The 26,789-nt window shown below is 43.2% G+C and overlaps 1 protein-coding gene across 2 annotated transcripts in view; it reads right to left on the bottom strand.

The window, feature by feature from the left end:
* Nucleotides 1-26,789, bottom strand: part of CEP85L (centrosomal protein 85 like) — a 161,243-nt gene that overhangs the window by 17,292 nt on the left and 117,162 nt on the right. Inside the window, exons 7-12 of one of the 2 annotated variants that reach the window (XM_073575933.1) lie at nucleotides 24,422-24,574; nucleotides 21,391-21,539; nucleotides 18,345-18,462; nucleotides 18,065-18,115; nucleotides 8,946-9,053; nucleotides 6,180-6,393 (exon numbers count right to left, since the gene is read on the bottom strand). In XM_073575933.1, coding sequence (XP_073432034.1) covers nucleotides 6,180-6,393; nucleotides 8,946-9,053; nucleotides 18,065-18,115; nucleotides 18,345-18,462; nucleotides 21,391-21,539; nucleotides 24,422-24,574 — 793 coding nt within the window. Of the gene's footprint in view, nucleotides 1-6,179; nucleotides 6,394-8,945; nucleotides 9,054-18,064; nucleotides 18,116-18,344; nucleotides 18,463-21,390; nucleotides 21,546-24,421; nucleotides 24,575-26,789 lie in introns of both variants that reach the window. The other variant, XM_073575932.1, reaches the window with a different exon arrangement.

The following is a 26,789-nucleotide window of genomic DNA, read 5'->3' as shown; positions in this document are numbered from 1 at the left end:
CTCTACGATTCTATGATTCTATGAGACCACTCTCCGGATGCAAGACCCTGCCGGCTGAGAAAGTCTGCCGTTCAATTTTCTACGCCCTGGAATGTGGACAGCCGAAATCACCGAGTGGTTTGCTTCGGCCCACTGAAGAACGAGCCCCAACTCGCGCATGGTTGCTCTGCTGCGGGTGCCCCCTTGATGATTTATGTAAGCCACCGCCGTGGCGTTGTCCGATTGAATCCGGACGGGGCTGCCTGCTATAAAGTGATGAGACTTCTGCAGAGCCAGCCGAATAGCTCGTATCCCCAATAAGTTGATTGGGAGGCGTGCCTACTGTGGCGACCACCGTTCCTGGGTTGTGTGGTGGCAAAACACCGCTCCCCCACCGAGGAGACTGGTGTCGGTTGTCATTACCAGCCAATGATCTGGGGGGGAAAGGTTTCCCCTGGGCCAGAGAGGAACTGGCTATCCACCATCCGAGCGACTGCCTGACTTGAGAGGACAGTCGGCCCCGCCAATCGAGCGTGAAAGGATTCTTGTCCCAGGCTGACAAGAGGGCGTGCTGCAGGGGGCGAAGGTGGAACTGGGTGACAGGTATCGCTTCCATTGCTGCCACCACTTTCCCTAGAATCCTCATCCTGGATCGGATGGTATGAGGGATTGGTTGGCGAAGTGTCCGGACTCCCTGCCAGAGAGCTAGCGCCTTTCCCTGAGGGAGAATTACCAACCCTCGGCAAGTGTCGAAGATAATTCCTAGGAAGGAGATCCTCTGAGCAGGCACAAGGGATGACTTCTTTGCATTGACAACCATCCTAAGCGGGCCAGAGTATCTAGCGTGATGTTGAGCTTTTCCTCGCATGCCCGTATTGACGGGCCCTTGACCAAGAGGTCGTCCAGATAAGGCAAGACGACTATGCCTCAACAATGCCGTGTGGCCATGACAACTGCCATAACCTTTGTGAACACTCTGGGAACTGTGGCTAGCCCAAAGTGTAGCGCTACGAAACGTTGATCGCTGATGGTGAAGCGTAGAAACCTCTGATGAGGAGAAAAAATGGGAATATGAAGATATGCGTCCTGGATGCCTATTGAGGCCAAGTATTCTCACTGCTTCATGGCCGATATGACTGCACGGAAAGACTCCATCCGGAAATGTCTGATCCTGATGAATTTGTTCAGAAGCTTCAGGTCCAAAACAGGCCTGACAGACCCGTCCTTTTTGGGAACCGCAAAAAAGGTTAGAATAGAACCCCTGAGCTCTTTCATGTTCCGGCACTAGAACAATGACTCCGTTGTGCTGGAGCGATTTGATGGCTCCCAATAGAGCCCTTGCCTGGGTATCCACCCTGGGAATCCGGGAAAGAAAAAACCATCTTGGAGGATATCTGACAAATCCTATCTTGTAACCTGAGGCCACCAATTCCTTTCCCCATGCGTCGTGAGCGACATTGATCCCGACGTGGTGAAACCAGAGTAGGCGGCCGCCCACTTTGCTGGTGTCGTCTGGCAAAGGTCTCGAGTCATTTGGCCGACGATCTTTGGGATCTGGATACCCTCGATCTGGGCTGCTGAGTATGCATTCTCCCCAATGGGTTGGCTCCATATGAGACCTGCCGCTCCCTATCGTGGTTGGGGCAGCGGAATTGGCCGCTGTAGTCCACCCGGGGTTGCGAAAAGGCCCGAAACGTGCCTGAAAACGGGTGACTAAAAAGCGTTTTGACCCTTTGTTGAGGGAGAAAACCCGCTCTTCCCTCCTGTGGAGACAGAGATAAGTTGATCCAACTTCTCCCCAAATAGGTGGCCGCACTGATAAGGCAGGGAAGTCAAAGACTTCTTAGAAGTAGACTCGGCTCGCCATGTCCTTCACCATAGGGCTCTTCTGATAGAAATTGCATTAGGGGCAGCCAGTGCTGAGCAATTGTCCGCATCCAAAGACGCAATGATTACATAGTCTCCGGCCATCGCCATCTGACCTGCGACCTCCCAAATCTCTGCAGGTAGATCCTGCTCCTGCACGACCTTGTTTAATGTTTCTGACCATGATATCATAGCCTTGGCTAGCCAAGTTGCTGTGAATGAGGGAGCGAGCGCTGACACTGACGCCTCATATACTGAGCGAGCTAAGCTCTCTATGAGGTGATCCGTGGGATCCTTAATTGAGGAAACACTAGGGATGGACAGCAGGGTCTTAGTGGCTAGGAGCGAAACCGGAGGATCCACTATCGGTGATTCCATCCATTTTTTACGAAGGTTCGGAGCAAACAGATACCCTGTTTCGAGTGACGCTGGAGTATCCAGGTCAAGGGGCTCGTCTGAATCGCAATCTGAGGTCTGCTCGCTATCAACCACTGGTGACGGGGAGCGAGAAGCAAAACTTACGGATGCCAAGGCACCGGATGGACTGGGCGACACCGTGTGGATTCGTTTCCCTCGGGTCTGCCTGGAGTGAGAGCGGCCCCTGCAGGCCGGAGGCTCTTGTGAGGTGGAGGTCCCCTCTAAGGCCGGCGAGCCACTGTCCTTGCCCCCACCTGAGGCCTGAAGGGACTCAATTGCATGAACTGAGACAGTGATAGGGCCCACTCTGGGGGACTTGGCACATTGGTCGCGGTCGCAGTGGAGGACGGACACTGAGGTTCTGTTAGGCGTCGGGTTCCGGGCGCTGCACAGCGGGAATCCTGAGCCTTGTCCTCTGCGGTCTGCCCACACCAGCATTGTTGGTTCGGTCGCAGGGGAGGGCTTCTGGGCGCGTTCGGAGTCACAGGTTTCACATAATTTTTTTAACTCTGCGCTCGTGGACAAACTGGCCCCACAGGAAATGCATGCGGCATAAAGGAACGTGTGCGATTTCCCTTTTCCGGTCATATTGCTGCCAGGCTCAATAACCCCCTCTGTTTTCTATAAGAGGGTTGAGAGAAGGGAGGAGGAGGAAACAAACCCCCTTTTATCGCACGTAGCGTGGCTCTAAGGTCGGGGTCGCACTTACCCTGATCCTGTGTCCCCCACGTACTCCTGCCGCTGCATCTGCGCTGCGCTCTCCTGCGCTCCTTTCTCCCCTGAGTAGGCCGAGACGTCCTCTCCCGGTAGTGGCCTACCCTGTAATGAGACCAGGGGCTCAATTTGTTCGCGTCCGCCCTAGCCACGGGGGGGCGGCGCCGGAAATGACATCACGCCGGGGGCAGGACTTACACCGCGGCCTAGTCACGCTGAAGCCGCGGGCTAAATTTCTACCCCTGCCCACCCGCCTGCGCGCTGGCGGCCCCGCAACCATGGCGATCATAGAATCATAGAATCATAGATCCCGCCGGCCCTTCTCTGAGCCGCTCCATGGACCAACATCCGCGCTGGCGGCCCCCGCCTGGGGGGGTAGGAGGGAAGAAAGGAAATGCTGGACCAGGTGAGCACAACCTTCCGCCTGGAGCCTTCTCAATGGAGCTCCCGGAACGCTGCCACAGGGCCCTCCCCAGGTCCTCCATACCTGCGATAACCTCCGCTACAGATCCAGCGCACCAGGTAGAGGGGATGGGGCAATTTTCTGGACGGTGCGGGCACCCTAGCTCCGTCCCCCCTGCAGGGTCGAGGAGAGGGACCGTCCGCCGCTATGCAGCACCGCCATCTAGCGTTGGTGGAGCAGTGGGGGCCGCACAGACTAGTCTTGTGCCTCTGTGCAAGCCCATGGTTTCAATACCTAGGGGTGGACAGGGCTAAGGCATTATGTCCCACGTCGCGGGAGAGGATACGTGGAGGGACACTCGCACGTGCTCACCCGTTGATGGTTTGGGGAAATCGGATCCTTTCAATAGGATGCGTTGCCCCTGCCTTATCTTCATACAATAAAAAAGAAAAATAGAAGTCTGGGGAAAAAGACACAGATATGTCCCACAGTGCGGGAAAGGATACGTGGAGACGATACTCAACGTGTGCTCGCCCGTTGATGGTTTGGGGAGATCGGACCCTTTCAATAGGATCCGTCGCCCCTGTCTCATCTTCATGGGAAGAGAAAAAAAAAATTGTCTGGAGACATCCAGACGTATGTGCCTCCAAAGGACACTAAGCAAAAAACTGAGTTCCGCCCGCAATAGGGGCAAGGGTGTATACTACGGAGGAGGAGCTAACCTCTTTTTTTCACTTAATGTCAGCCTCCTAGCGGCAGAAGCATACACCCACAGTATGTGTGTCCCCCAATGAGGCAAAGGAGAAAAATCCTACTTAACTTCCCTGCGCGCTCTCACAGCATCTTTTTCTGGTGCCAGCAGCTCCTGCGGCCAGCCGATCACGTGTTCCCGCTCATTAAAGTAATGAATATTCACTCCACGCCTATTGGAGTGGAGAGAGGTGAATATTCATTACCTTAATGAGCAGTGACATGTGATCGGCCGGCCGCAGGAGCTGTTGGAAGCCGACCACTGCAGCTGTAACTGTGTGCACTATAAGAGAATTGAATATTCATTGCTAGTGCAGTGAATATTCATTTTTCTTCAGCAGCGGGTACAGTTACAGCCACCGGCTCCTGCCTCCTGTGACCTGCTGCTCTGCCGCTCCCCCGAGGGGGGCATATTCAGCACAAAAAAAATATGCTGAAAAACTCAGCTTATACACGAGTATATATGGTACCCAAAAGTAAAACCACTCTAAAAACTGCATCCCTCTAGGTGCACAAAACCACATTCAAAAGGTTTATTAACCCTTCGGGTGCTTCTCAAGAACTAAAGAAATGTGGAAGGAAAAAATTAACATTAAACTTTTTTCACCAAATATTACTTTAGACCCAAAATTTTATTTTCACATGGGTATCAGGAGAAAATGGAACACAATTTGTTGTGCCCACTGTTTGGACACATGGCAGGGCTCAGAAAGGAGGGAGCATCGTTTGATTTTTTCGAACGCAAAATTGGCTGGAATCGATGGTGGGGACCATATCGCGTTTGGAGAACCCCTGATGTGGCCACACAGTGGAAACCTCCAATTCTATCTCCAACCCCAACCCATATCCCATACCCCCACACAGCTCAAATCCCCACACCAACTCTAACCCCAACACCAACCCCCAACCCCAACCCAAACCCCCACCCCAACCCCAACACTAACCCCAACACTAACCCCAACACTAACCCCAACACTAACCCCAACACTAACCCCAACACTAACCCCAACACTAACCCCAACACTAACCCCAACACTAACCCCAACACTAACCCCAACACTAACCCCAACACTAACCCCAACACTAACTCCAACACTAACTCCAACACTAACTCCAACACTAACTCCAACACTAACCACACCAACCCCTAACCACAAACCTAACCCTAGGCCAAACCACAGCTCTAACCCCAACCCTAACTGCAGTGAATGACAAAAATTACAATTTTGTTAGCAAAATCTAACTAAGAGGGTGAAAAAGGGGGGTTTGATTTACTTTTTTTTCTTTCTTGATCACTGTGATAGGATCTATCACAGTGATCAAAGTGAACCAATAGGAAAAAATCTATTGTTGCCAGGTACCGGCCGGCAGATTGTGGTGGACGTACTGGGCATGCGCCTGCCATTTTCTTCCAAGATGACGCGGAGGGCCAGGGGATGGAGCAGGAGGGTCCGGGGATGGCGGAGGTACTGGAGGACCAAATTTCTCTCTCCTCTGATGTGCTAGATTATAACAGAGGAGAGAGAAATGAATGGAAAATCGGACTTTTTTCTTTTGTGATAGCAGTTATTCGGTGAACAACGGCGATCACGTGACTGGAGAAGGTAAAAAACAATCCAAATCATATTTTCTGGTGTCTCAGCTACCCCCGGTAGCAGAGACCCCAAAGATTTTCCGATGCTGGGCGGAGCTTATACACTTATTTCTCGGCACCATTAAAAAACGGTGCTAAGGAATAAATACCCTTAACTGCCACCCTGACCATACTGATGGCACCACAGCCCGGAAGCTATGCCAGTAAAGTGTGGCACACGATCATTGCAAGATAGGTGGAGAATTAAAGAGGTGATCAGGGTTATGCTTTTTTATACCATTTACTATTGTTTCCTTTAATTAACTGTTCTGCACATATTCAGAAACAGAGGATCTTGAGGTAACTGAAGCACAAAGTGTAAGCAATGAAGAATATGATTTTTTGCATAGACCTGGAAAAATACTTCAGCAGCGAGAATAAGTTGTATTAGATAGTCTCACATTTGAAATAACTTACAACGTATGCCCAGGAGCAGAGAAAGATTGGGCTCCTTGCCCTGTATGCGCTGATTTAGAATACTGCAGAGTGCTTTCAAGTCAAACAGACATTGGGACATTTCCTTAAACAGCTGCTCGGCCACCGGCATTTTCTCCGACAGTGGCTGTCTGGATACGAGTAACTCCTCCAGCTGCTTGCACAAAGAAGTATTCTCTTCCTTTAACTTCTGATTCTGCGTGAAAATGAAAGGAAAAAATGGTAATTAAAGGGGTTTTCAGGGCACCAAAAAAAAAAAAAATGACAAAAAACAACCATTTGGCTGCCTCTGTAATGAGTCCTCCACATACAGTTACTTTTGCCTTCCCTTTTTAGTTCCCCGCCAGCATCTTGCAGCCATCTTTGTAGTCTGTGGCTGCTTACATTTACTACCAGCTCTCCCTCTGTGCCTCCAGGAGGCAGAACGGTATACAGCTTTAGCCATACAGTTCACATACAAAGCACCATCCTGAGACTCTTATACAGTCTAAAGATGAATAATTCATTGTCCACAGATTCTCCCTCCTATCATCACTAGTATGCATGGTTTTGAGACTCTATGGCACTGTTCAGACTGAATTTCTGCAATGTATTCTGGCGATTCTGTCCAAATCCATTTTTTTGTGGGATTCAGACGGAATCACTAACACACTGCAGCAGTGTGAACATAGCCTTACAAATGCAGATACTGGCAATGCACAGGATCAATGCGGAGACATTTCATTTATTCTATTGGAAGGTCCAGAACACTAACCCCTTTGACCGTAGTCACTAGTTGATAAGATTACTAGCTGTTTGGCCGATGCAATGCCTCTTTAGCATCTGCTCTCCTTACCTCCTTGTAAAACTCGCCAACGATCACTGTCTATGCCTCCATGACATCACTTTTCAGAGAGCACCGCTCTGAATGCTAATAGCCGAGTCCTACCTCCTGCATGCAGAACTGTGCTTGAGCGACAGGCTATATTGAAAGCACAGGCAGGAAATCACTGTACTTTGAACAAAAGGTAGTAGGAAGTAGGGAGCTGGATGTCAGAGGACCACATGTGACCGTTCAGGAACACAGCAGAATTCTGACCAAGTAAATTATGAAGTTTCTCAGGTCACATAGCCTTTCCAATGTTTTAATAATCTGTGTGCCTAGAAAATCCATTTGAGATATTTTATTGAGTTGACATCTCCAACTTGTGTAGAAATATGTTGTTCCAACTTTTTTGAGCCATTGGAATTGCATATGCTAGAACGCTGCAATATCTATTGGGACTTTGTGATTGCATCAGGAAGCCTTCATTCTAAGGCTACTTTCCCACTTGCGTTTTTTGCGCTGCGTGCGCCGTGCAAACGCGCATAAAAACGCATCATGCGGTTTTAATGCGTTTTCTTGGGGTTTTTTGCGCATAGTTTTTGCAAAAAAAACCCGCATGCTTTTTTTGCGCTTACGTGCGCATGATCATGCGTACGTCAGCGTTCCATAGACTTTAATGGGCTTTGGGTGAATTTCATGCGCATTGCGTGCGCATGCGTTTTCTTGAGACAGGTCGGACGCACAAAAAATGCAACAGGATGCATTTTGTGCGCCCGGGCGCACACTACAAAAAACGCATGCGTGTACAAACGCATGACAATGCGCACCCATGTTAAGTATAGGGGGGAAAAAACGCAGCGCAAACAAACGCAAGTGTGAAAGTAGCCTTACTGTTCTATTAAATGGCTAAATGTTGCCCCAAAGCATAGTTTTACTTTAAACACCAATAATCGTTTTTTTTTATAGTACACTACCACCCAATAGTTTGTGTTCATCTCAGTTGTATGTAGCAACCTTATAACTTAAAGGGATTTTAAGAAGTGCTGTAACGCGTCACTTATCATTACTCCCCTTTACAAAATTAATCTCTAACAAATAAAAAAAAAAACCTGCACATAGAAATTGCGAAGTGCAATGTGGCTATTCTAATCCCGCATGCTTTAGTTTTGAAACATGCTACAATTTCAAAAAGGTTGTCCAAAAATGACATAATGATGGTTTATCCATGGAACAGGCCATCAAGAGGAGATCAGTTGGGGTCCGACACCTGACATCCGTAGCAATTAGCTGAAAACCGCTCTGGCAAAAGTCGGAACTAAGCGATGTATGAGAACTACAGTACGTGTATTTATCTACAGCTGTCACTAAGCAAAGTACGGGGTTGGTGTTCTGACACATAAAATAGTTCCAGGTGACGGAAGAGTGTTTAAATGGTGTATCCTATTAATGAGCCATTGGTAAGCCACTCCGGCACAAAACTTTTAAATATATGCTCAGAAACACTTATTTTATTGGTAACATTGCCAGGCAAATACATTTATGGGTTAACTAGGGAATAATAAAAGAGCTTTAAGATGATTAATACAGGGCACCACTGCCATTTACGTACTGTGGGCATAACGCCATAGCATCACCAAAGTTTCTAGCAAACAAAAGAGTGAGGTAAGGAAACTCAATACAATGTCTCCTTCTGACAGATTTAAACATTGCCAAGTGTTAACAAAAATAATAATAATTGTCTGTACGTGTTATCATGCATGCAATGCTCTAAGAATAAAATACAAAATAGCAATTATTAAACTATTACAATGTGCAAATTCATATTCAGTGGAAGAACAAGCATAATCCACAGTCACTTTCCTGACAAAACCTCCACAAATAACCTTATTGTTAAAAAAATAAACAAAACCTTGATATATTGTTAATAGGTTGCAATGACATACTTCCATGGAAAGCGTGTGCAGCTTCTGTGTGCAGTCTGCTTGTTCTGCAAATGTCTTCTCAAGCTCCTGAATACAGGAACCTTCTTGAAATAACTTAGCTCTTAAAGTCTAAAGAGAAAAAGAAACAATCATGTATATATACAGCGGCAAGGAAAATTACTCAACCTACCGTCCCCCATTGTGAATTAAGTTTATTAGCAAAATTTACAAACTTTCTTCTGTTTGGAATGAATCAAACAAGGACAATGTACCCAGCTCAACACAACTAATAAAACAAGTGGTTTTTCCATATTCATCACAAAATGTCACTTTTAAAGACTTCTGAATGATTATTCAACCCCCTGAATAGAAAAACACGTTCTTGTATGAGAAAAAAAAACCTGGTGTGTGAAACCAGGCAGATTTCACATGATTCTGCAACACGGATCAAAGTAGGATAATTTTCCTTTTTCTTTTCTATTTTTGCAAACAATTAAAAAAAATGGTCACATAAAAAGTACATAGACTGAAATGGTTCCAATCTGTCTCTAAAAATAACGGAAAATGCATGGTCCCAAAAACTGACGCATAAATAAAATTAAAGGTCTTCCTGCCCGAACTCCCAAGACATACACCGGTATTGACCCAAAGGCACAAGAAATAAAGTGTCTTAAATACATGCAAAATTTCAGGACTATGGATCAGATGATTGTGTTTGGAGGAGAAAGAATGAAGCATACACTGAAAAGAACACATTGCCTACAATGAAGCATGGTGGTGGCTCACTAATGCTGCTTTGCTTCCTCTGGCACTGGAAACCTGCAATGTGGGAAGGGCATGATGGATTTAATCAATTCTCCAGGAATTCTAGGAGAAAATTTTATGCTTTCTGTAAGAAAGCTGGAGCTTGGGCATCATTGAACCTCCAACAGGACAGTGATCCCAAACATAGTTCAAATGACACCAAGGGTTTGTTTCAGAAGTCCTTAAAGATTCTGAAGTCACCGTCACAGTTTCTTGACTTGAACACCCTTGATAGTCTTTGTTGGAAGATAAAGATGATGATTGGAGGATGCAAACCCAAGAATATTTAAGAACTGGAGGCCACTACCTATGAAGAATGGGCTAACATTCTTCAGGAAAACTGGCAGAAACGGGTATCACTTTTGCAGCAGGTCATAATAAAACAAAGATTTTTTACTATTATATACGCTTGATATGAATCGGTTGAATAATTGTGACTGTAGTAGTCATTAAGTGTCATTTTGTGATGAATGTCGATAAAGTTTGTAAATTTTCCTGAAAATCCAATATTGCAATGGGGTTTGCCTAATTTTGATTGGACTGTAGCTTTAATCATGTGATCAATAGTTGAGAGAGCCGACCTAAATACAACTAAATATGCATGAAAATATTGTGATTTAGTAATGACTAGCTGGTCAAAGTATACAGGTCAGCTTGGGTAGGGTCTTAAAGCTCTGCTTTGCAGTAGGTGTCAAGTACCAAAGTATGGAGCTATACACCATCTTTCTATCCTTAAAAAGTCCAGTGTATAGAACAGCAGACCTCATGTCACTGCAGGAGTCTTCCTCCCATACATAACTTCGTAGTCCCCCTATGCAGAACCAGAAATAGTTTTTGTTTTGATTTGCAATGTCCTGATAAAGCGCGATAAGTGGCTAAATAAATTTAGCATTTTTCAATGCCCAGCACTAAAGACTTCCGATGAATGTCCTACATAAAATATTTAAACATGCAATACCTGATTTACAGACACAATATGTAGTTAATCAAGCAGTGCGGACAGCTTGGTGCTCTGGCAGGTAATTATAGGAGTCTGCTCCACCTCAGGCCATGTTTCCAGACATTGAATAATGAACTACACACCCAAATCCCTCCTGTTATTAATCATTGGCCAAAAAAACACTTCTGAGGCTTCTGAAACGTTAGCTGCCTATGCACACGTTTATGGTATTCCCAAAAGCAATCATGTCCGATCCTAGTTTCAAAGTAACTTTGTAATTTCAAGTTTATTGATTTTCATAAAAGTATTAAAACATCAAGCTGTGGGTAAAAAAAAATAATGCTGCCGCAGTTTAATTTCAAATTAACACCTTAATAATGATGAAGAATTGCGGCTTGAGGCCCGGTACATAGACTACTGTATACTGTAGAAGATACATTTTCTCTGAGCACAGAGAGTGCTAACATTTTGGAGGTTATTCTGCACAGAATTACGGTAATAGGGCACTCTCCAAACTCCAAATGTAGGGGTATTACTGAAAAAAACACCATCCAGCAGTCAGGAAAGTAAAGGGCCAATATACAGTCATATGTAAAAGTTTAGGCACCCTATTAATGTTAACCTTTTTTCTTTATAACAATTTTGGTTTTTGCAACAGCTATTTCAGTTTCATATATCTAATAACTGATGGACTCAGTTATATTTCTGGATTCAAATGAGGCTTATTGTACTAACAGAAAATGTGCAATCTGCATTTAAACAAAATTTGACCGGTGCAAAAGTATGGGCACCTCAACATAAAAGTGACATTAATATTTCGTAGATCCTCCTTTTGCAAAAATAACAGCCTCTAGTCGCTTCCTATAGCTATTAATGAGTTCCTGGATCCTGGATGAAGGTATTTGTGACCATTCCTGTTTACAAAACAATTCCAGTTCAGTTAAGTTTGATGGTCGCCGAGCATGGACAGCCCGCTTCAAATCATCCCACAGATGTTCAATGATATTCAGGTCTGGGGACTGGGATGGCCATTCCAGAACATTGTAATTGTTCCTCTGCATGAATGCCTGAGTGGATTTGGAGCGGTGTTTTGGATCATTGTCTTGCTGAAATATCCATCCCCTGCGTAACTTCAACTTCGTCACTGATTCTTGCACATTATTGTCAAGAATCTGCTGATACTGAGTTGAATCCATGCGACCCTCAACTTTAACAAGATTCCCTGTGCCGGCATTGGCCACACAGCCCCAAAGCATGATGGAACCTCCACCAAATTTTACTGTGGGTAGCAAGTGTTTTTCTTGGAATGATGTGTTTTTTAGCCTCCATGCATAACGCCTATTTGTATGACCAAACAACTCAATCTTTGTTTCATCAGTCCACAGGACCTTCTTCCAAAATGTAACTGGCTTGTCCAAATGTGCTTTTGCATACCTCAGGCGAGACTGTTTGTGGCGTGCTTGCAGAAACGGCTTCTTTCGCATCACTCTCCCATACAGCTTCTCCTTGTGCAAAGTGCGCTGTATTGTTGACCGATGCACAGTGACACCATCTGCAGCAAGATGATGCTGCCGGTCTTTGGAGGTGGTCTGTGGATTGTCCTTGACTATTCTCACCATTCTTCTTCTCTGCCTTTCAGATATTTTTCTTGGCCTGCCACTTCTGGGCTTAACAAGAACTGTACCTGTGTTCTTCCCTTTCCTTACTATGTTCCTCACAGTGGAAACTGACAGGTTAAATCTCTGAGACAACTTTTTGTATCCTTCCCCTGAAAAGCTATGTTGAATAATCTTTGTTTTCAGATCATTTGAGAGTTGTTTTGAGGAGCCCATGATGCCACTCTTCATAGGAGAATCAAATAGGAGAACTACTTGCAAGTGGCCACCTTAAATACCTTTTCTCATGATTTGATACACCTGGCTATGAAGTTCAAAGCTCAATGAGGTTACAAAACCAATTTAGCCCTTCAGGAAGTCAGTAAAAATTAGTTAGGAGTGTTCAAATCAAGAAAATGATAAGGGTGCCCATACTTCTGCACCGGTCAAATTTTGTTTAAATGCAGATTGCACATTTTCTGTTAGTACAATAAACCTCTTTTGAATCCAGAAATATAACTGAGTCCATCAGTTGTTAGATATATGAAACTGAAATAGCTGTTGCAAAACCCAAAATTGTTATAAAGAAAAAAGGTTTACATTAATAGGGGTGCCCAAACTTTTACATATGACTGTATATGGAGGTCTACACTACAAAATGGCAGTAAGCACAACACCTAAGCCCATTATCCTAAACAAGGAGCAAAGTGTCACTCATATTTGAATAAAATCAGATAAGTACTTTATTTCAAAAATATAAAATTTGACGAACAAAACATATATAAAAGGGTTTCCTCAAACCAATTACCACCTAAACGGGAGAACAACTACAGCAGCAGGAAAAAAAATTCATATACAATTAGCCATGTTTGGCATTCAGAATAATGTTTTTAATGTCCATTTACCAAACTTCATACAGGTAACTTGTTCTTAAAACTATTGTTATTATCACCGGGGGTCAAAATTTCAGTTATTTGCACAAAACTGCAATACAATATTTTCACAGAATCTGGACCTTAATATGCAATTAAATGAAAGAGGGACTGAAACCATTCCCTGACAAATTAAAGGCAATCCTTTCCCTTTCTGTGACACCATAACCCAATGGCTACGTGAACAAACCTAATGATATGCAAATCAAAAAGGGCCCAATTCTAATTTAATAGTTGCAGTTGCAACAGTATTCAATCGCATATTGCAGCACATGTTGCACATATTGCAGTGGTATTGAAGCATAAATAAGTGCCGACACCCAGCTTTCCCTTTGTTCATATGTTCCAAATTATCCAGCTACCAATACATAGAAAAAGAAAAGGTACATATTACCTAAATCCGTGCTGCAGAAAGTGTGAACGCCAAATAGTATGCCGTCTCCCTGCACCCTGACGCGCGATTCACCCATGCTTCATCCTGGGGGTCCACGGGCGAAACGCGAGTCGGGGTGCAGGCAGACGGCGTGCCATTTGGCGTTCACACTTTCTGCAGCAAGGATTTAGGTAATACGTACCTTTTCTTTTTCTATGTATTGGTAGCTGGATAATTTGGAACATATGAACAAAGGGAAAGCTGGGTGTCGGCACTTATTTATGCTTCAATACCACCAGACATGTAGATAAGTTCCTTGGAAGGTCTAGTTTCCAAAATGGGGTCACTTTTTGGGGGTTTCTATTGTTTAGGCACATCAGGGACTCTGCAAACGTAACGACGACCGCAGACCTTTCCATCAAAGTCTGCATTTCAAAACATCACTACTTCCATTCTGAGCCCTTACATGTGCCCAAACAATGGCTCCCCCCATATATGGGGTACCAGTGTACTCAGGACAAACTGGACAACTTTTGGGGTCCAATTTCTCCTGTTACCCTTGTGAAAATAAAAATTTGCGAGCTAAAAAATCATTTTTTGAGGAAAAAAAAATTATTTTTTAATTGCACAGCTTTGCGTTATAAAACTTCTGTGAAGCACTTGGGGGTTCAAGGTGCTCACCACACATCTAGATAAGTTCCTTGGGGGGTCTAGTTTCCAAAATGGGGTCACTTGTGGGGGGTTTCCACAGTTTAGGTACATCAGGGGCTCTGCAAATGTAACATGACGCCCACAGACCATGCCATCAAAGTCAGCATTTCATAACGCCACTACTTCCCTTCCGATCCCCGACGTGTGCCCAAACAGTGGTCCCCACCCACATATGGGGTACCAGCGTACTCAGGACAAACTGGACAACAACTTTTAGGGTCCAATTTATCCTGTTACCCTTGTTGAAAAAAAAATTGCTGGCTAAAAATCATTCTTTTTGAGGAAAAAAAAATTTTTATTTTCACGGCTCTGCGTTATAAACTTTTGTGAAGCACTTGGGGGTTCAAAGTGCTCACTATGCATCTAGATAAGTTCCTTAGGGGGTCTAGTTTCCAAAATGAGGTCATTTGTGGGGGTGCTCCAATGTTTAGGTACACAGGGGCTCTCCAAACACGACATGGAGTCCGCTAACGATTAGAGGTAATTTTCATTTCAAAAAGTCAAATGGTTCTCCTTCCCTTCTGAGCCCTGCCGTGCGCCCAAACAGTGGTTCCCCCCCACATGTGGCGTATCGGTGTACTAAGGACAAACTGGACAACAACTTTTGTGGTCCAATTTCTCCTGTTACCCTTGTGAAAATAAAAAATAGCGTGCTAAAAAATAATTTTTGAGGAAAAATTATTTTTTATTTTCACTGCTCTGCGTTATAAACTTTTGTGAAGCACTTGGGGGTTCAAAGTGCTCACTACACATCTAGATAAGTTACATAAGGAGTCTAGTTTCCAAAATGGTGTCACTTGTGGGGGGTTTTCACCGTTTAGGCACACAGGGGCTCTCCAAACATGACATGGTGTCCGATAACGATTGGAGCTAATTTTCAATTCCAAAAGTCAAATAGCGCTCCCTGGAAAATGTCAAAATAGGCTTGGTAATGAAGGGGTTGAAGTCACGAATATGCGCATATTTATGACTTTAATGAGCGGTACCACGTGACCGCTGAAGGAAGGAAGGAAGACCGTGGGAGAATAGGGCTGCAGAGACGCACTAGGGGGAGGTAATTATATGCTATATTCACCTGTCCCGGTTCCAACGCTGTTTGCCGCTGTCTGCCCGCGGGGTCCTCTTGTCAGTGACGTTCAAGCAGCAGAGGGCGCGGTGACATGGTTAGTGCGCGCCCTCTGCTGTCTGACGTCACTGACAGAAGGACCCGGCGGGCAGACAGCAGCGAGTAGAGTTGGAACCGGGACAGGTGAATATCTCAGGTGCCGGGTCCTGAGCCAGCGGCGACACCTGTCCCCCATAGCGTGCTGGTGTCTCCGCCTGCTCAGCACACCGGCACCTGGCCCCCAGGAACAAGAGGTGAGTATGTCTTTTTTTTTTTTTTTTTTTTTTAAATACCTGCAGTAGCGGCAGCAGCAATATATTGGGGCATATTCAATGGAGCATTTTATGGAGGCAGCATATGGGGGCATATTCAATGGAGCATCTTATGGGGACAGCATATGGGGGCATATTCAATGGAGCATCTTATGGGGGCATATTCAATGAAGCATCTTATGGGGGCAGCATGTGGGGGCATATTCAATGGAGCATCTTATGGGGGCAGCATATGGGGGCATATACAATGAAGCATCTTATGGGGGCAGAATATGGGGGGTATTCTATGGAGCATCTTATGGGGCAGCATATGGGGCATAATCTATGGAACATCTTATGGGGCCATAACCTTTATGGAGCAGCATATGGGGCATATTACTCTATGGAGCATCTTATGGGGCCATTATTAACCTTTGTGCAGCATTATATGGGGTGCATTTTGTATGGAACATCTTATGGGGCCCATCATTAACTGTATGGAGCATTACATGGGGCTCCTGATTCAATATGGTTATTCAAAAACATTTAACCTACTGATGTCTTAATTAATTTTACTTTTATTGGTATCTATTTTTATTTTTGAAATTTACCAGTAGCTGCTGCATTTTCCACCCTAGGCTTATTCGCGAGTCAATAAGTTTTCCCAGTTTTTTGTGGCAAAATTAAGGGGGTCGACTTATACACGAGTATATACGGTATTTGTGATTGCATACCGCTGCAATATGTGCAACATGTGCTGCAATATGCAACTGAATACTGTTGCAACTGCAGCTATTAAATTAGAATTGGGCACATGAATCTATGTACAACTATAGGATACAAAATTCAAAAAACGAAGCCAGCACTCCATAATCATGATAGAAAAAATGTGCAAAATTTATTCAACCCACGTCTAGGCCAGGCGACGTTTCGGCTCTGAGCCTTTCTCAAGTCATTGGGTTATGGTGTCACAGAAAGGGAAAGGATAGCCTTTGATATGACAGGGAATGGTTTCGGTCTCTCTTTCATTTAATTGCATGTCAAGGTCCAGACTGAAAATATTGTATTGCAGTTTTGTGCAAATAACTGAAATTTTGACCCCGGTGATAACAATAATAGTTCTAAGAACAAGTTACCTGCATGGAGTTTGGTAAATGGACATTAAAAACATTATTTTGAATGCCAAATATGGCTAATTGTATATTAAATTATTTCCCTGCTGCTGTAGTTGTTCTCCCTGTTTAAGTGGTAACTCGTTTGAGGCAACCCTTTTATATATGTTGTGTTTGTCAAATTTTATATTTTTGAAATCAAGTATTTACCGTATATATTCGTGTATATGCCGAGTTTTTCAGCCCATTTTTTGTGCTGAAAACAGGTGACGTTTTTAATGATACCACTTGTGTGCAGATACGTTCTTTTGATCACCCGTTATTGCATTTTAATGTAATGTCGCAGCGACCAAAAAAACGTAATTCTGGCGTTTTTAATTTTTTTCTCGCTACGCCATTTAGCGATCAGGTTAATACTTTTTTTATTGATAGATCGGGTGATTCTGAATGTGGCGATACCTAATATGTATGTGTGTGATTTTTTTTTTAATAGTTTTATTTTGAATGGGACGAAAGGGGGGTGATTTGAACTTTTAGGGGTTTTTTTTTTATTTTTTTTTCCTTTTGGCATGCTTCAATAGCCAATAGCATGCACAACCCGATCGGCTCTGCTACATATGGGCGATGAGCAGATCGCCCATGTGCAGCAGATTTACTGCAGTACTTTGAGCGCCAGCCACCGCTCAAAGCAATCTGCCTGCAACAACCATAGAGGTCTCTGAGACCTCTGGTTGTCCAGACAATGCATCGCCGACTGCCGATCACATGATGGGGTCGGCGATGAGCTCACTTCCGGCCCAGCAGCCGGAAGCTCTAGTTAAACGCCCGCTGTCAGCGCTCGACAGCGGGATTTAACTAGTTAATAGGCACGGGCGGATGGCGATTCCGCTCACGCCTATTGCGGGTACATGTCAGCTGTTCATAACAGCTGACATGTCTCGGCTTTGAGGTGGGCTCACCGCCGGAGCCCACCTCAAAGCATGGGAGTCTGACTGCTGACGTACTATCCCGTCAGCAGTCAGAAAGGGGTTAATTGTGACATGATCTATATGTTAATACAAAATGGCAGGTAAATTGTATTTGCAGAGTAGGGTTCTTTAAAGCTAAACAGACAAGCACATAGCAGAAATCCTGCCGATTATCTAAAAATATAAGATGAAATCCAAAGGTGGACGTCTACACTGAAAGGCACTATCCTCCCTGATTTAGCAAATCATTGATCAGACTCTTTAGCAGTTATTTTCATGTTATAATGTTATAGTTTTATTTAAGAAATAAAACTTTAGAAACTATAGTTGTTTTTTTGATCAATCTAACCTGTATTTCTGCAGCCATAGTGTCAATCTGACTTTGTTGATTGTCGATTACCTAAAGAAAAATAAATAATAATAGTAGAATTCAAAATGACACCCTTTATTGAAGGAATTATAAATCTTAGTATTTATTAAATATGAGGTCTGTCTTTAAAAATTTGTTCCCTCTAATTATCTAAAATGCTAGTAAGCTGGTTTGGCATTACCCCAAAATTTGCTGTGCAATGTCAAATGTGAGAAAACTGTAAGAATGACATGTTTGGCCCCCGATTCCTGTACCTTACCTTGTTAGCACGCTCAGTTTGCTCTCTGAGCCGTTCATTTTCACTCTGTAGCTGTTTCGTATCCAACATTGGAAGTCGGACACCGTCCTCCAAACATTTTTGGACTTTTTGCTGTAAGCTGTAAGAACAATAGTGGTAATACAACTTATGGGGGTCAAGCAAGACACATGATAACTAGCTCATGCATATGAAAACAGGATGACATATAAGAGGCCACCTAACCTAATGTCTTATTAACCTTCCTGCTGTAGCCAATTTTTTTTTTTTCCCTCCGCTTTTTCCCAAGACGTGTATCTTTTTTACATTTTTCTTGTTTAAGTAGAAGTAAGGGGGCTTGTTATTCTGCAGGACGAGTTGTGCTGTTATTTTACCATACATTGGGAAAAATAATTCAAAGTGTGGTGAAAAAAACGCAATTGATAGTATTTTGTTTTTAGGACATTCATTGCGTGATATACAGCAAATGAGAAGGTAACATGACTTTTCAGGTCAGTATGATTACAGCAATGCCAAAATATATATTTTTTAAAATTTTATAAGCTGTGACGCAAATTCAGAAATATGTACGGTATATCAAACACAAAACAAAACTAAAAATCGGGCAAGTTTGCTATTGCTGGAATCATAACGAACTATAGAATCATGTTACCGCCTCATTTATATCACGCAATGAATGTCATAAAAAGAAAAAAAAAACAAAAAAAAGAGTGTTTGAATTGTTTGATATTTTTGCAGGGAAAGCTGAGGTTTGTATTTGTATCATCTTGGCATAAAAGCAATGTTTTGCTAACTTTTATTGTATTCTTTTGCAGAGATGTAATGGAAAAAAGCAATTCTGGTGTTCAAGATTAATTAATTTTGTAATTTGATAGATCATACTTTTATGGATGCAAGGATACCAAATATATTGAATATATTTAATTTTTATTAATATCCATTTTAATGGGGGGTACAAAACAAGAGGGCGATTCAACATTTTTTTTTATTATTTTTATTTGAACCTGCGATTATCTCACTGCTTGTTCTATATACTGCAATATATAGAGAAAATTATGGTCATAGGCTGGACTTCACAGGAGAGAAGTCATAGCAGGCAGCGGGGGGGGAACGAGGAGAAGAATGGGAATGTGGAATGGCGCACCTTTCAAATTGTGCATCTTAAAGGGGATATCCGGGACTTTAAAAATAAATAAATAAATATATATATATATATATATATATACACACACACATACATATATATATATATATATATATATATATATATATATATATATATATATATATACACACACACACACACACACATATATGTACATAAGGCATGTTGTTGCTAATAGAGGCAGCTACCTAACTGTTGTACCTGTCGACGTTAAAGGACCGCTCTTGCCAGAGATTAAGCTACTCGCTGTTGACAGGGCGGGACTACTGGTGTCATGCTGATTCACAGCCTGATCTCCTCTGCATAATTGGGGGAATTCACTGACTGCTTCTGAATCTCTGGCAGGAGTGGTGAATAACCAGCACCGGGTACAACAGACATGTTATACCATGCGCCATTCCACATTCCCATTCTTCTCCTCTGTTATCAACTACATACCTTTTTTTTTTTTTTTTTTTAAAGTCCTGGACATCCACTTTAAATGCTGCTGTCAGAGATTGACAGAGGCATTAAATAGGTTAAGAGAAGCAAGCGAATAAACGAAAGGGAGTTCAAATATACTGCAGTCTCTTCTTATGCAGCGCTTCAATAACTTAAATATCCCCTCTAGCCTTATTATTTTCATGTTAAAAGGGAGCCTGTCATTAGATTCATGCTGCTCGAACTACAGGCATCAAGGATCAGAGCCTGGCAGAACAATTGCAGCCAAGTATATTTTACTATGGCGCTTCAGTTTGAAAAGCGTGCAGAGTACTGTAAGGAGACACCTGTCTAGTCTGATGTGGTCCCCATCCGGCTTCTCCCCAACCTCCTACACTTGTCAGGGGTTTCCCACGTGCATGGAGAGACTTGTTAATAAACTGAAGTAGGACGGGAAAAGACATTTGAGGACTGTATTAGACTATCCGTAGCATTTCCAAGTATGGCTAAGTGCACACGTACTTTTTTGCCCTGCGGATTTTTCCGCACAGAATTGAAGAAATCCGCAGGTCAAATGACCTGCATTTTTCTTGCGGATTTCTTCCTTCCTTCTTGCTGTTTTTGTGCGGCTTTACCCTGCGGAAATCCCCCGGATTTGGAGAATGGAGCAGGTGGAAAACCGCACAAAAGAAGTGACATGCTGCATATTTTGAACCACAAGAAAACCGCGCGGAAAAATCTGCAGCGTCTGCACAGCGTGTTTTTTTCTATTGATTAACATGCTACTGTACATCACAATGCGGATATGCAGCATTTCTGCGCGGCAAAATCCGCTGCGCATCCGCTGGAAATCTGCATCGTGTGCACATGGCCTAAAACATATGGCTACAATCACACCGCCAGTGTCTGAGTCAGGCTTCCTGGGATTCAGGCAGCATGAATCTAATAAGTTCCATGTAAAAGGTCTTAAGTTATTTAAAAGCTGCCCACAGCCACAAACACGGAAAAATAAGCATAAAATGTATGCTCTTGTATTTAAGCCCTGCTGTTCTAGTATCGCATCACTATCCTCCTTGCTGGTTCTCAGCTTACAGTGGCTGCTGCAGTCATACCAAGTTCTGGTCATTGCGGTATACAACATGAGACCACACAGAACTTTGCGTATATAGTAATGTAACTGGTGCTGGGCATATCATATTTCTATTACGGTAATTTATGTTTAAAAACCATGTTATATTAACAAGATGAGTTAGCTGGCTAACAAAAAGCATCAAATCCATCAAAATTTCGTATGCAGACCTGTGAGATAGTCATTGTAGTGTCTGACTATTACATATATACATTAAGACATTGTTCACACCACAGTATGGGAAAGTTGTTGGTGGAGGAAGAATGATTACCCCAGAAAAATAAACATGCATTGTCTTACATATAAAAAATATATATAATAATGATGGGTCTTACCTTTGAACTGTGAAAACCAGTTCTTTTTCCCTCTGTTTCTGACACTCTGTCTGTGCTTCTTTCTCTCGAAACTGTGTTCTGGACTCATTGGCGAGCTTTTCTAGACAATTAATGGTGTCTTTCAACTGTTTGTTTTCTTCTTCTAATACCTGTAGCTTTAGACACATTAGACAAGCCATTAAGTCAGGTTCATTACGTCATTCCAGTTATACAGAGGCAATGCACTCAAACTGACAATGTCGTAAATAACTTTCAACCAATGTATCAATCTTTTTTTTTAAAATTAATTTAAACTGGGCATATCTTCTATTTGGTGCTGCTCCACTGATTCTGTAACAGTTTATATTTTCCTTCTGTGTCCCTCCTTTCCAGAGTTATGCCCCACAGTAATAAAGATGCAGATTTTCTGTCCAGTCGATTAGATGTATGCCACAGAACTTCTCTGTAGGCACTTCCATGTTTTGTTAGCCAGCATCAAGCGGTGAAAAATGAAATTCCCACAGAGAAGTTCTGTAGTATACGCCCAGTTGGATGAAGGGAAATGAAGCGCAGTTAGTTAATACCAGGGAAGGAAGGGGCGCAGAAAAAAAAAGAAAAATTGTTCTAGAACCAGTAGGACAGCACAAATTAGGGGAGGTATGCTAAGGCTGGTTTCACACTTGCGTTTTTTTTTTTGCGGTTTTTTAGCGCAAAAAAACGCATGCGTTTTTTTCCCTATACTTTAACATGGGTGCGCATACACATGCGTTTGTACGCGCATGCGTTTTTTTGTAGGGTGCGCTCGGGCGCACAAAATGCATCCTGTTGCATTTTGTGTGTCCGACTTGCCCCAAAAAAACGCATGCGCAACGCGATGCGTTTTTTTTTTTTACAGCAAAACACCCATTATAGTCTATGGGTGTGCATACGTGTGCATGTATGCGCAAAAAAATGCATGCGGTTTTTTAAAAAAATGCACCAAAACCCGCAAAAAAACCGCACACAAATGCATGATGCGTTTTTTTCATGCGTTTGTGTGCTCAAAAAACGCGCAGCAAAAAAACGCAAGTGTGAAAGTAGCCTAAGTTAAACAAAATCCAGCAAGAGGTCCTCTATAACTGAATCAGTCATACGGACAGAACTCTTTAAAGGAAACATTTCTTGTCCAGAAATGGCATTTAACAGCAGATCTGGGGTAAACCTGCAGGTAAATAGCAGTAAAATCATGTCCATGTCTGGCAGGGCTGCTTTTACACTTGCCGTGTTTTTGCGGGCCGTTTTTGCGGCCCCAATAGATTTCTATGGGGCAGCAAAAATACATTGAAACGCCGTGTGCCGTATGGCCGTGAGGGCCGTATACACGGCCGTGAAAAAATATCGAACTTGCTTGATATTTTATACGGCTCACGGACACGGCCTCCATTTATAACAATGGTTCACCATATTTGCGGATCAACGTTTTTTTTTCACTGCAATTTGTTATAACAGGGAAAAATGGCGATCTGAGAAGGCCTGCAAAAAACACGGCAAGTGTAAAAGCAGCCTGACTGGAGCAGCGGCCTTAAGGAGAAAATTAACTTTTATCCTCCTTTTAGCCGCTGCTTCTAATCTTTGGGGCAGTGCAGGGGGGTGACACAGCTTCCTTTAAATTCTAACAGATGCCCTACAGCTATAATTCACAGACAGCGCTTCCAAATGCAGCAGAGCAAATCCGTCCACCTGCAGTGAAATAGGTGGACTAGCTTGCAGCTAACATCTTTGCATTACTGAAATCTAATGTGCACATTGGTGACCATAGATGGGTTTGACTGATCGCTGCATGTGTTCACTGCACCATTGGCTCCAGCTAAGAAATTCAAATTATTAAATTATTAAACCTGTCACCTGTTTCGTCAGCTATAAGATGGCCGCTGCCTTTCAGGGCTTATCTACAGCATTCCATAATGCTTTAGATAAGTCCCCGGTCCGACCTGAAAGATAATAATAAGTTTTATTATACTTACTTGGGGAGGGCAGTCCGATGCGGTCCGGTCCGATGGGTGTCGCAGGTGCAGCGCCTACCATCTTCTTGAGATGCCGCCCTCCTGTTGTTTTCACGCTCCCAGCATCGCACTTCTGCATAGGCGTACTGATCTGCCCTGTTGAGGGCAGAGCAAAGAACTGCAGTGAGCAGGCGCCAGGAAAGGTCAGAGAGGCCCAGCGCCTGCGCACTGCAGTACAGGGCAGAGAAGTACGTCTGCGCAGAAGAGCAATGCCGGGGGGCCATGATGCAAGGACCTGCGGCTCTCATCGGACTGGACCGTCGCCCCGGGTGAGTGTAATAAAACCTATTTTTCTTATATTGCAGGTTGGATCAGGTCGCATCTGAACCGATATAAAAAAGGTATATATGCATGAAAGGTGCGGGGTCAGGGGGAAGCAAAAGTACTTAGAGAATCCTTATGTGACACACAATTGAATGATATCATTATATGATATCTCAAAAAAGGGTGACAGTCAGAAGCACAAGTCACAAACTGATGATTGCAGCACTGCCATCTAATGTTACTTCTGTTTAGCAGTCCATGTAAGGTCTATTAGAAACCCTACGGCTTCACACATCCACAATTCATGGTCCATGTATGGATCCTGATGTATAGATCCATCAACGTTCTCCTTCTTTCCATGAGTACAAACTATACAGAGACTACACAAGTACAGCTATTCGGCATCTAAGTGTACAGTTCCATTCTGCCTTGGGGAACTTTAAGTGGGTGCTCACGGTACCCACAATGTTCACCCTTTACAAATTGCCTGCTTAAAAGCAGACATGTTTCTAGGCAGGTGCCCAAAACACAACATCACCAGGATTTCACAAGCTGAGCATTTCTGCTCATTGACAAAAGCTTAGAACAAACTCCACTACTGAACTTTAGAGTCAATTTAATTTGAAAAATGGAGGGCGCACCTCTGACATCCCCAATACAGATAGAGCAGGAGTTCTTCATAAAGCAAGTCGTGCTGCGGCGGTAGCACATACCAAGCAGGAGATTGCTATGAATAAGCTACGTACCCTTTCACTTTGCCTCTGTACATCATCAAGCGTTGGCAGGTCAGCCACGTAGTTCTCCAGAGTCTCAATCCGCCTCTGCTTCTCCCGGTTAAGCTCATTTTCCTTTTGACATTTCTTCCTTAGGCTGTTAATGTATTTGTCTCGAGTTTTTATCTAAGTGTAAGATTCAAACAATTAAATGAATATCCATATTTCTATTAAATCTAGTTAGAGTCAAACGCTAATAAGCCTAAAAAAAAAAGAGAAGAGATATGTCAAGTCATGTGACTGAGCAAAGAAATTAAGTTACATTAAAGAAAAATTGTACTACTGTTAGTTTATCATTAAAGGGATATTCCCATCTCCATGATCCCATTATGTTATAGGTGTAATAATAACATTAACAAATACCTCCAATTAGAAATGTAGTATAATTGTTCTGATTCGCTATGTCGCTTACCCCATGTGCAGGGATACCTAAGCTACTGCAATGTCCTGCACATGGGGTAAGCGACAGCAAATCAGAAGAACTGTACGACATTTCAAATTGGAGGTATTTGCTAATATTTTTATTACAACTACGGTACTACATATTGGAATAGGATCTTGGACATGGGAATACCCCTTTAAGCGCTGCGTAGTCACTGGAAACTAAACTTCAGAACAGGCTGACTTTGCATTGGGTCTTTCTATGATTCCCTAAGAAAACTGAGACATTGCTCCTGGCAACATGATCCCTTCTATTGCCTTATAGATTACCGTATGTAAAATGTGCCATTATAAAGAGAAGCTAGATTGTGCAAATGCACTAAAAAAATAACCCCCTGGTTAAAAAAAAGAAGAGGGGTAGTAAGTGGAAGATTAGGCTCATGGTTTAGCTCTTTTTGGCTCATATATAGCAGCTAGGAATAGATGGGTGGATTCACTTATGGCAGAATTTTTTTGGATGAAATGTCTGTGCCAGGAAATCAATTTCTGCATCTTGCAAAAATAACTTTCTGCAAATCAGACGATTGGTAAAGTACTGTGAGGTCCACAAATTGTTCTCTTCAGGTTTCTACGTACAGTTTTACAAGAACTGTGAACCAGATTTTCTTAGGTTCCAGATATTCAAAATGATAGGGTATGTTTCCACGTTCCGTAAAAGGCAGCACTTTGGACACAGCAAATGTCTGCACCGTCCAAAGCTGTGCCAGCGTTTGTAAGCGCGGTAATTCAGCATGTGTTCATTGATGCCTTTAAAAATACTAAAAAAATAAATAAAATAGCTGAGTGTCTGTCTTTTAGGGTGAGTCTCCACATAGCGTACTTGCAGCGCTTTGGACGCTGCGGAAACCCCACTCCACCCAAAGCGCTGCCCCCTTTTGTACGCGTGGGGATACCGCATCGTATCCATAGACTGGGCTATTTATCTTGTGGAGACTAAGTGTCTCCGCAACATAAATAGACATGCTGTGGTGTATGCATGTCCGGGTACGCAGGGAATCCAGAAGCGTCCCTGCACGCATAGTGGAGATGGGATTTCATAAAATCCCCTCCACTATGCTGAAACATCTGGACGCTGTGGCTGTATGCAGCGTCCAATCTGCAGCAATTCAGGATGTAATCCGGCTCATGGAAACATACCCTTATACGTGGTAATGGTCATATTCTCAGACTTCCTTATATAAGACCTACCAAAGAAGTTGTTGACTGGATGTTTAGAAAAGAAGAGGGAAACTTTAAAAAAAAGGCAAAGCCGAAGCGTGCTCTGTATTTACAGCACATCCTCCATCTACATTATTAAACAAGAGACTAATCTCTCACACGTACGGGACCATAGAAATGTTTCAGCACGGCTGATCACAACAGATGTTTCCTAGATACTCACAGTATATCATAATGCTCATCAAGCACTAATGTCTAATAGTTATGCAAAAAACAGAAAGCATAAGGAGACATAACCCCGGCCCCAACTATAATGGAAAACGCTAGCGCTCGTCTTCTTACCACCATCCTACAATGGCATGAAAGCCGCGAGTGCAGCCATGGAGTAATCCCTGATTGGCCATGAAGGTAATCTCGCTCCATAGATAATCAGTGGTATTTCAGCAGCACACTCAGAAGTCTATAGCAAGCGTTCTTTTAATCAGGATCTCAATTCAGAGCTGGCAATTTCATCGTATGATAACAGTCAGATACCTGCGGAGCTTTTCTCCCACAGTAACAGGTTTATGGATTTTATTTTTACAAGACACGGTGAAAATCAAGAGCAAATGTCTTCATGAACATGCATTTGCTACTTCAGAGCGGAGGGATATCTGGGTTTAGGAATTTAAAGGGAAGCCATCATCAGAAAATTATTTATTGCTTAAATCAGGTTTTATGCATTTTCATTTTTTTTTATTTT

This window comes from Dendrobates tinctorius, unplaced genomic scaffold (assembly GCF_039654945.1).
Source record: "Dendrobates tinctorius isolate UK_male_01 unplaced genomic scaffold, ASM3965494v1 ptg000046l, whole genome shotgun sequence".
Lineage (NCBI taxonomy): Eukaryota > Metazoa > Chordata > Amphibia > Anura > Dendrobatidae > Dendrobates > Dendrobates tinctorius.
The sequence above is the reverse complement of the archived record's forward strand: the minus strand, read 5'-3'. Positions and strand labels throughout refer to the sequence as shown.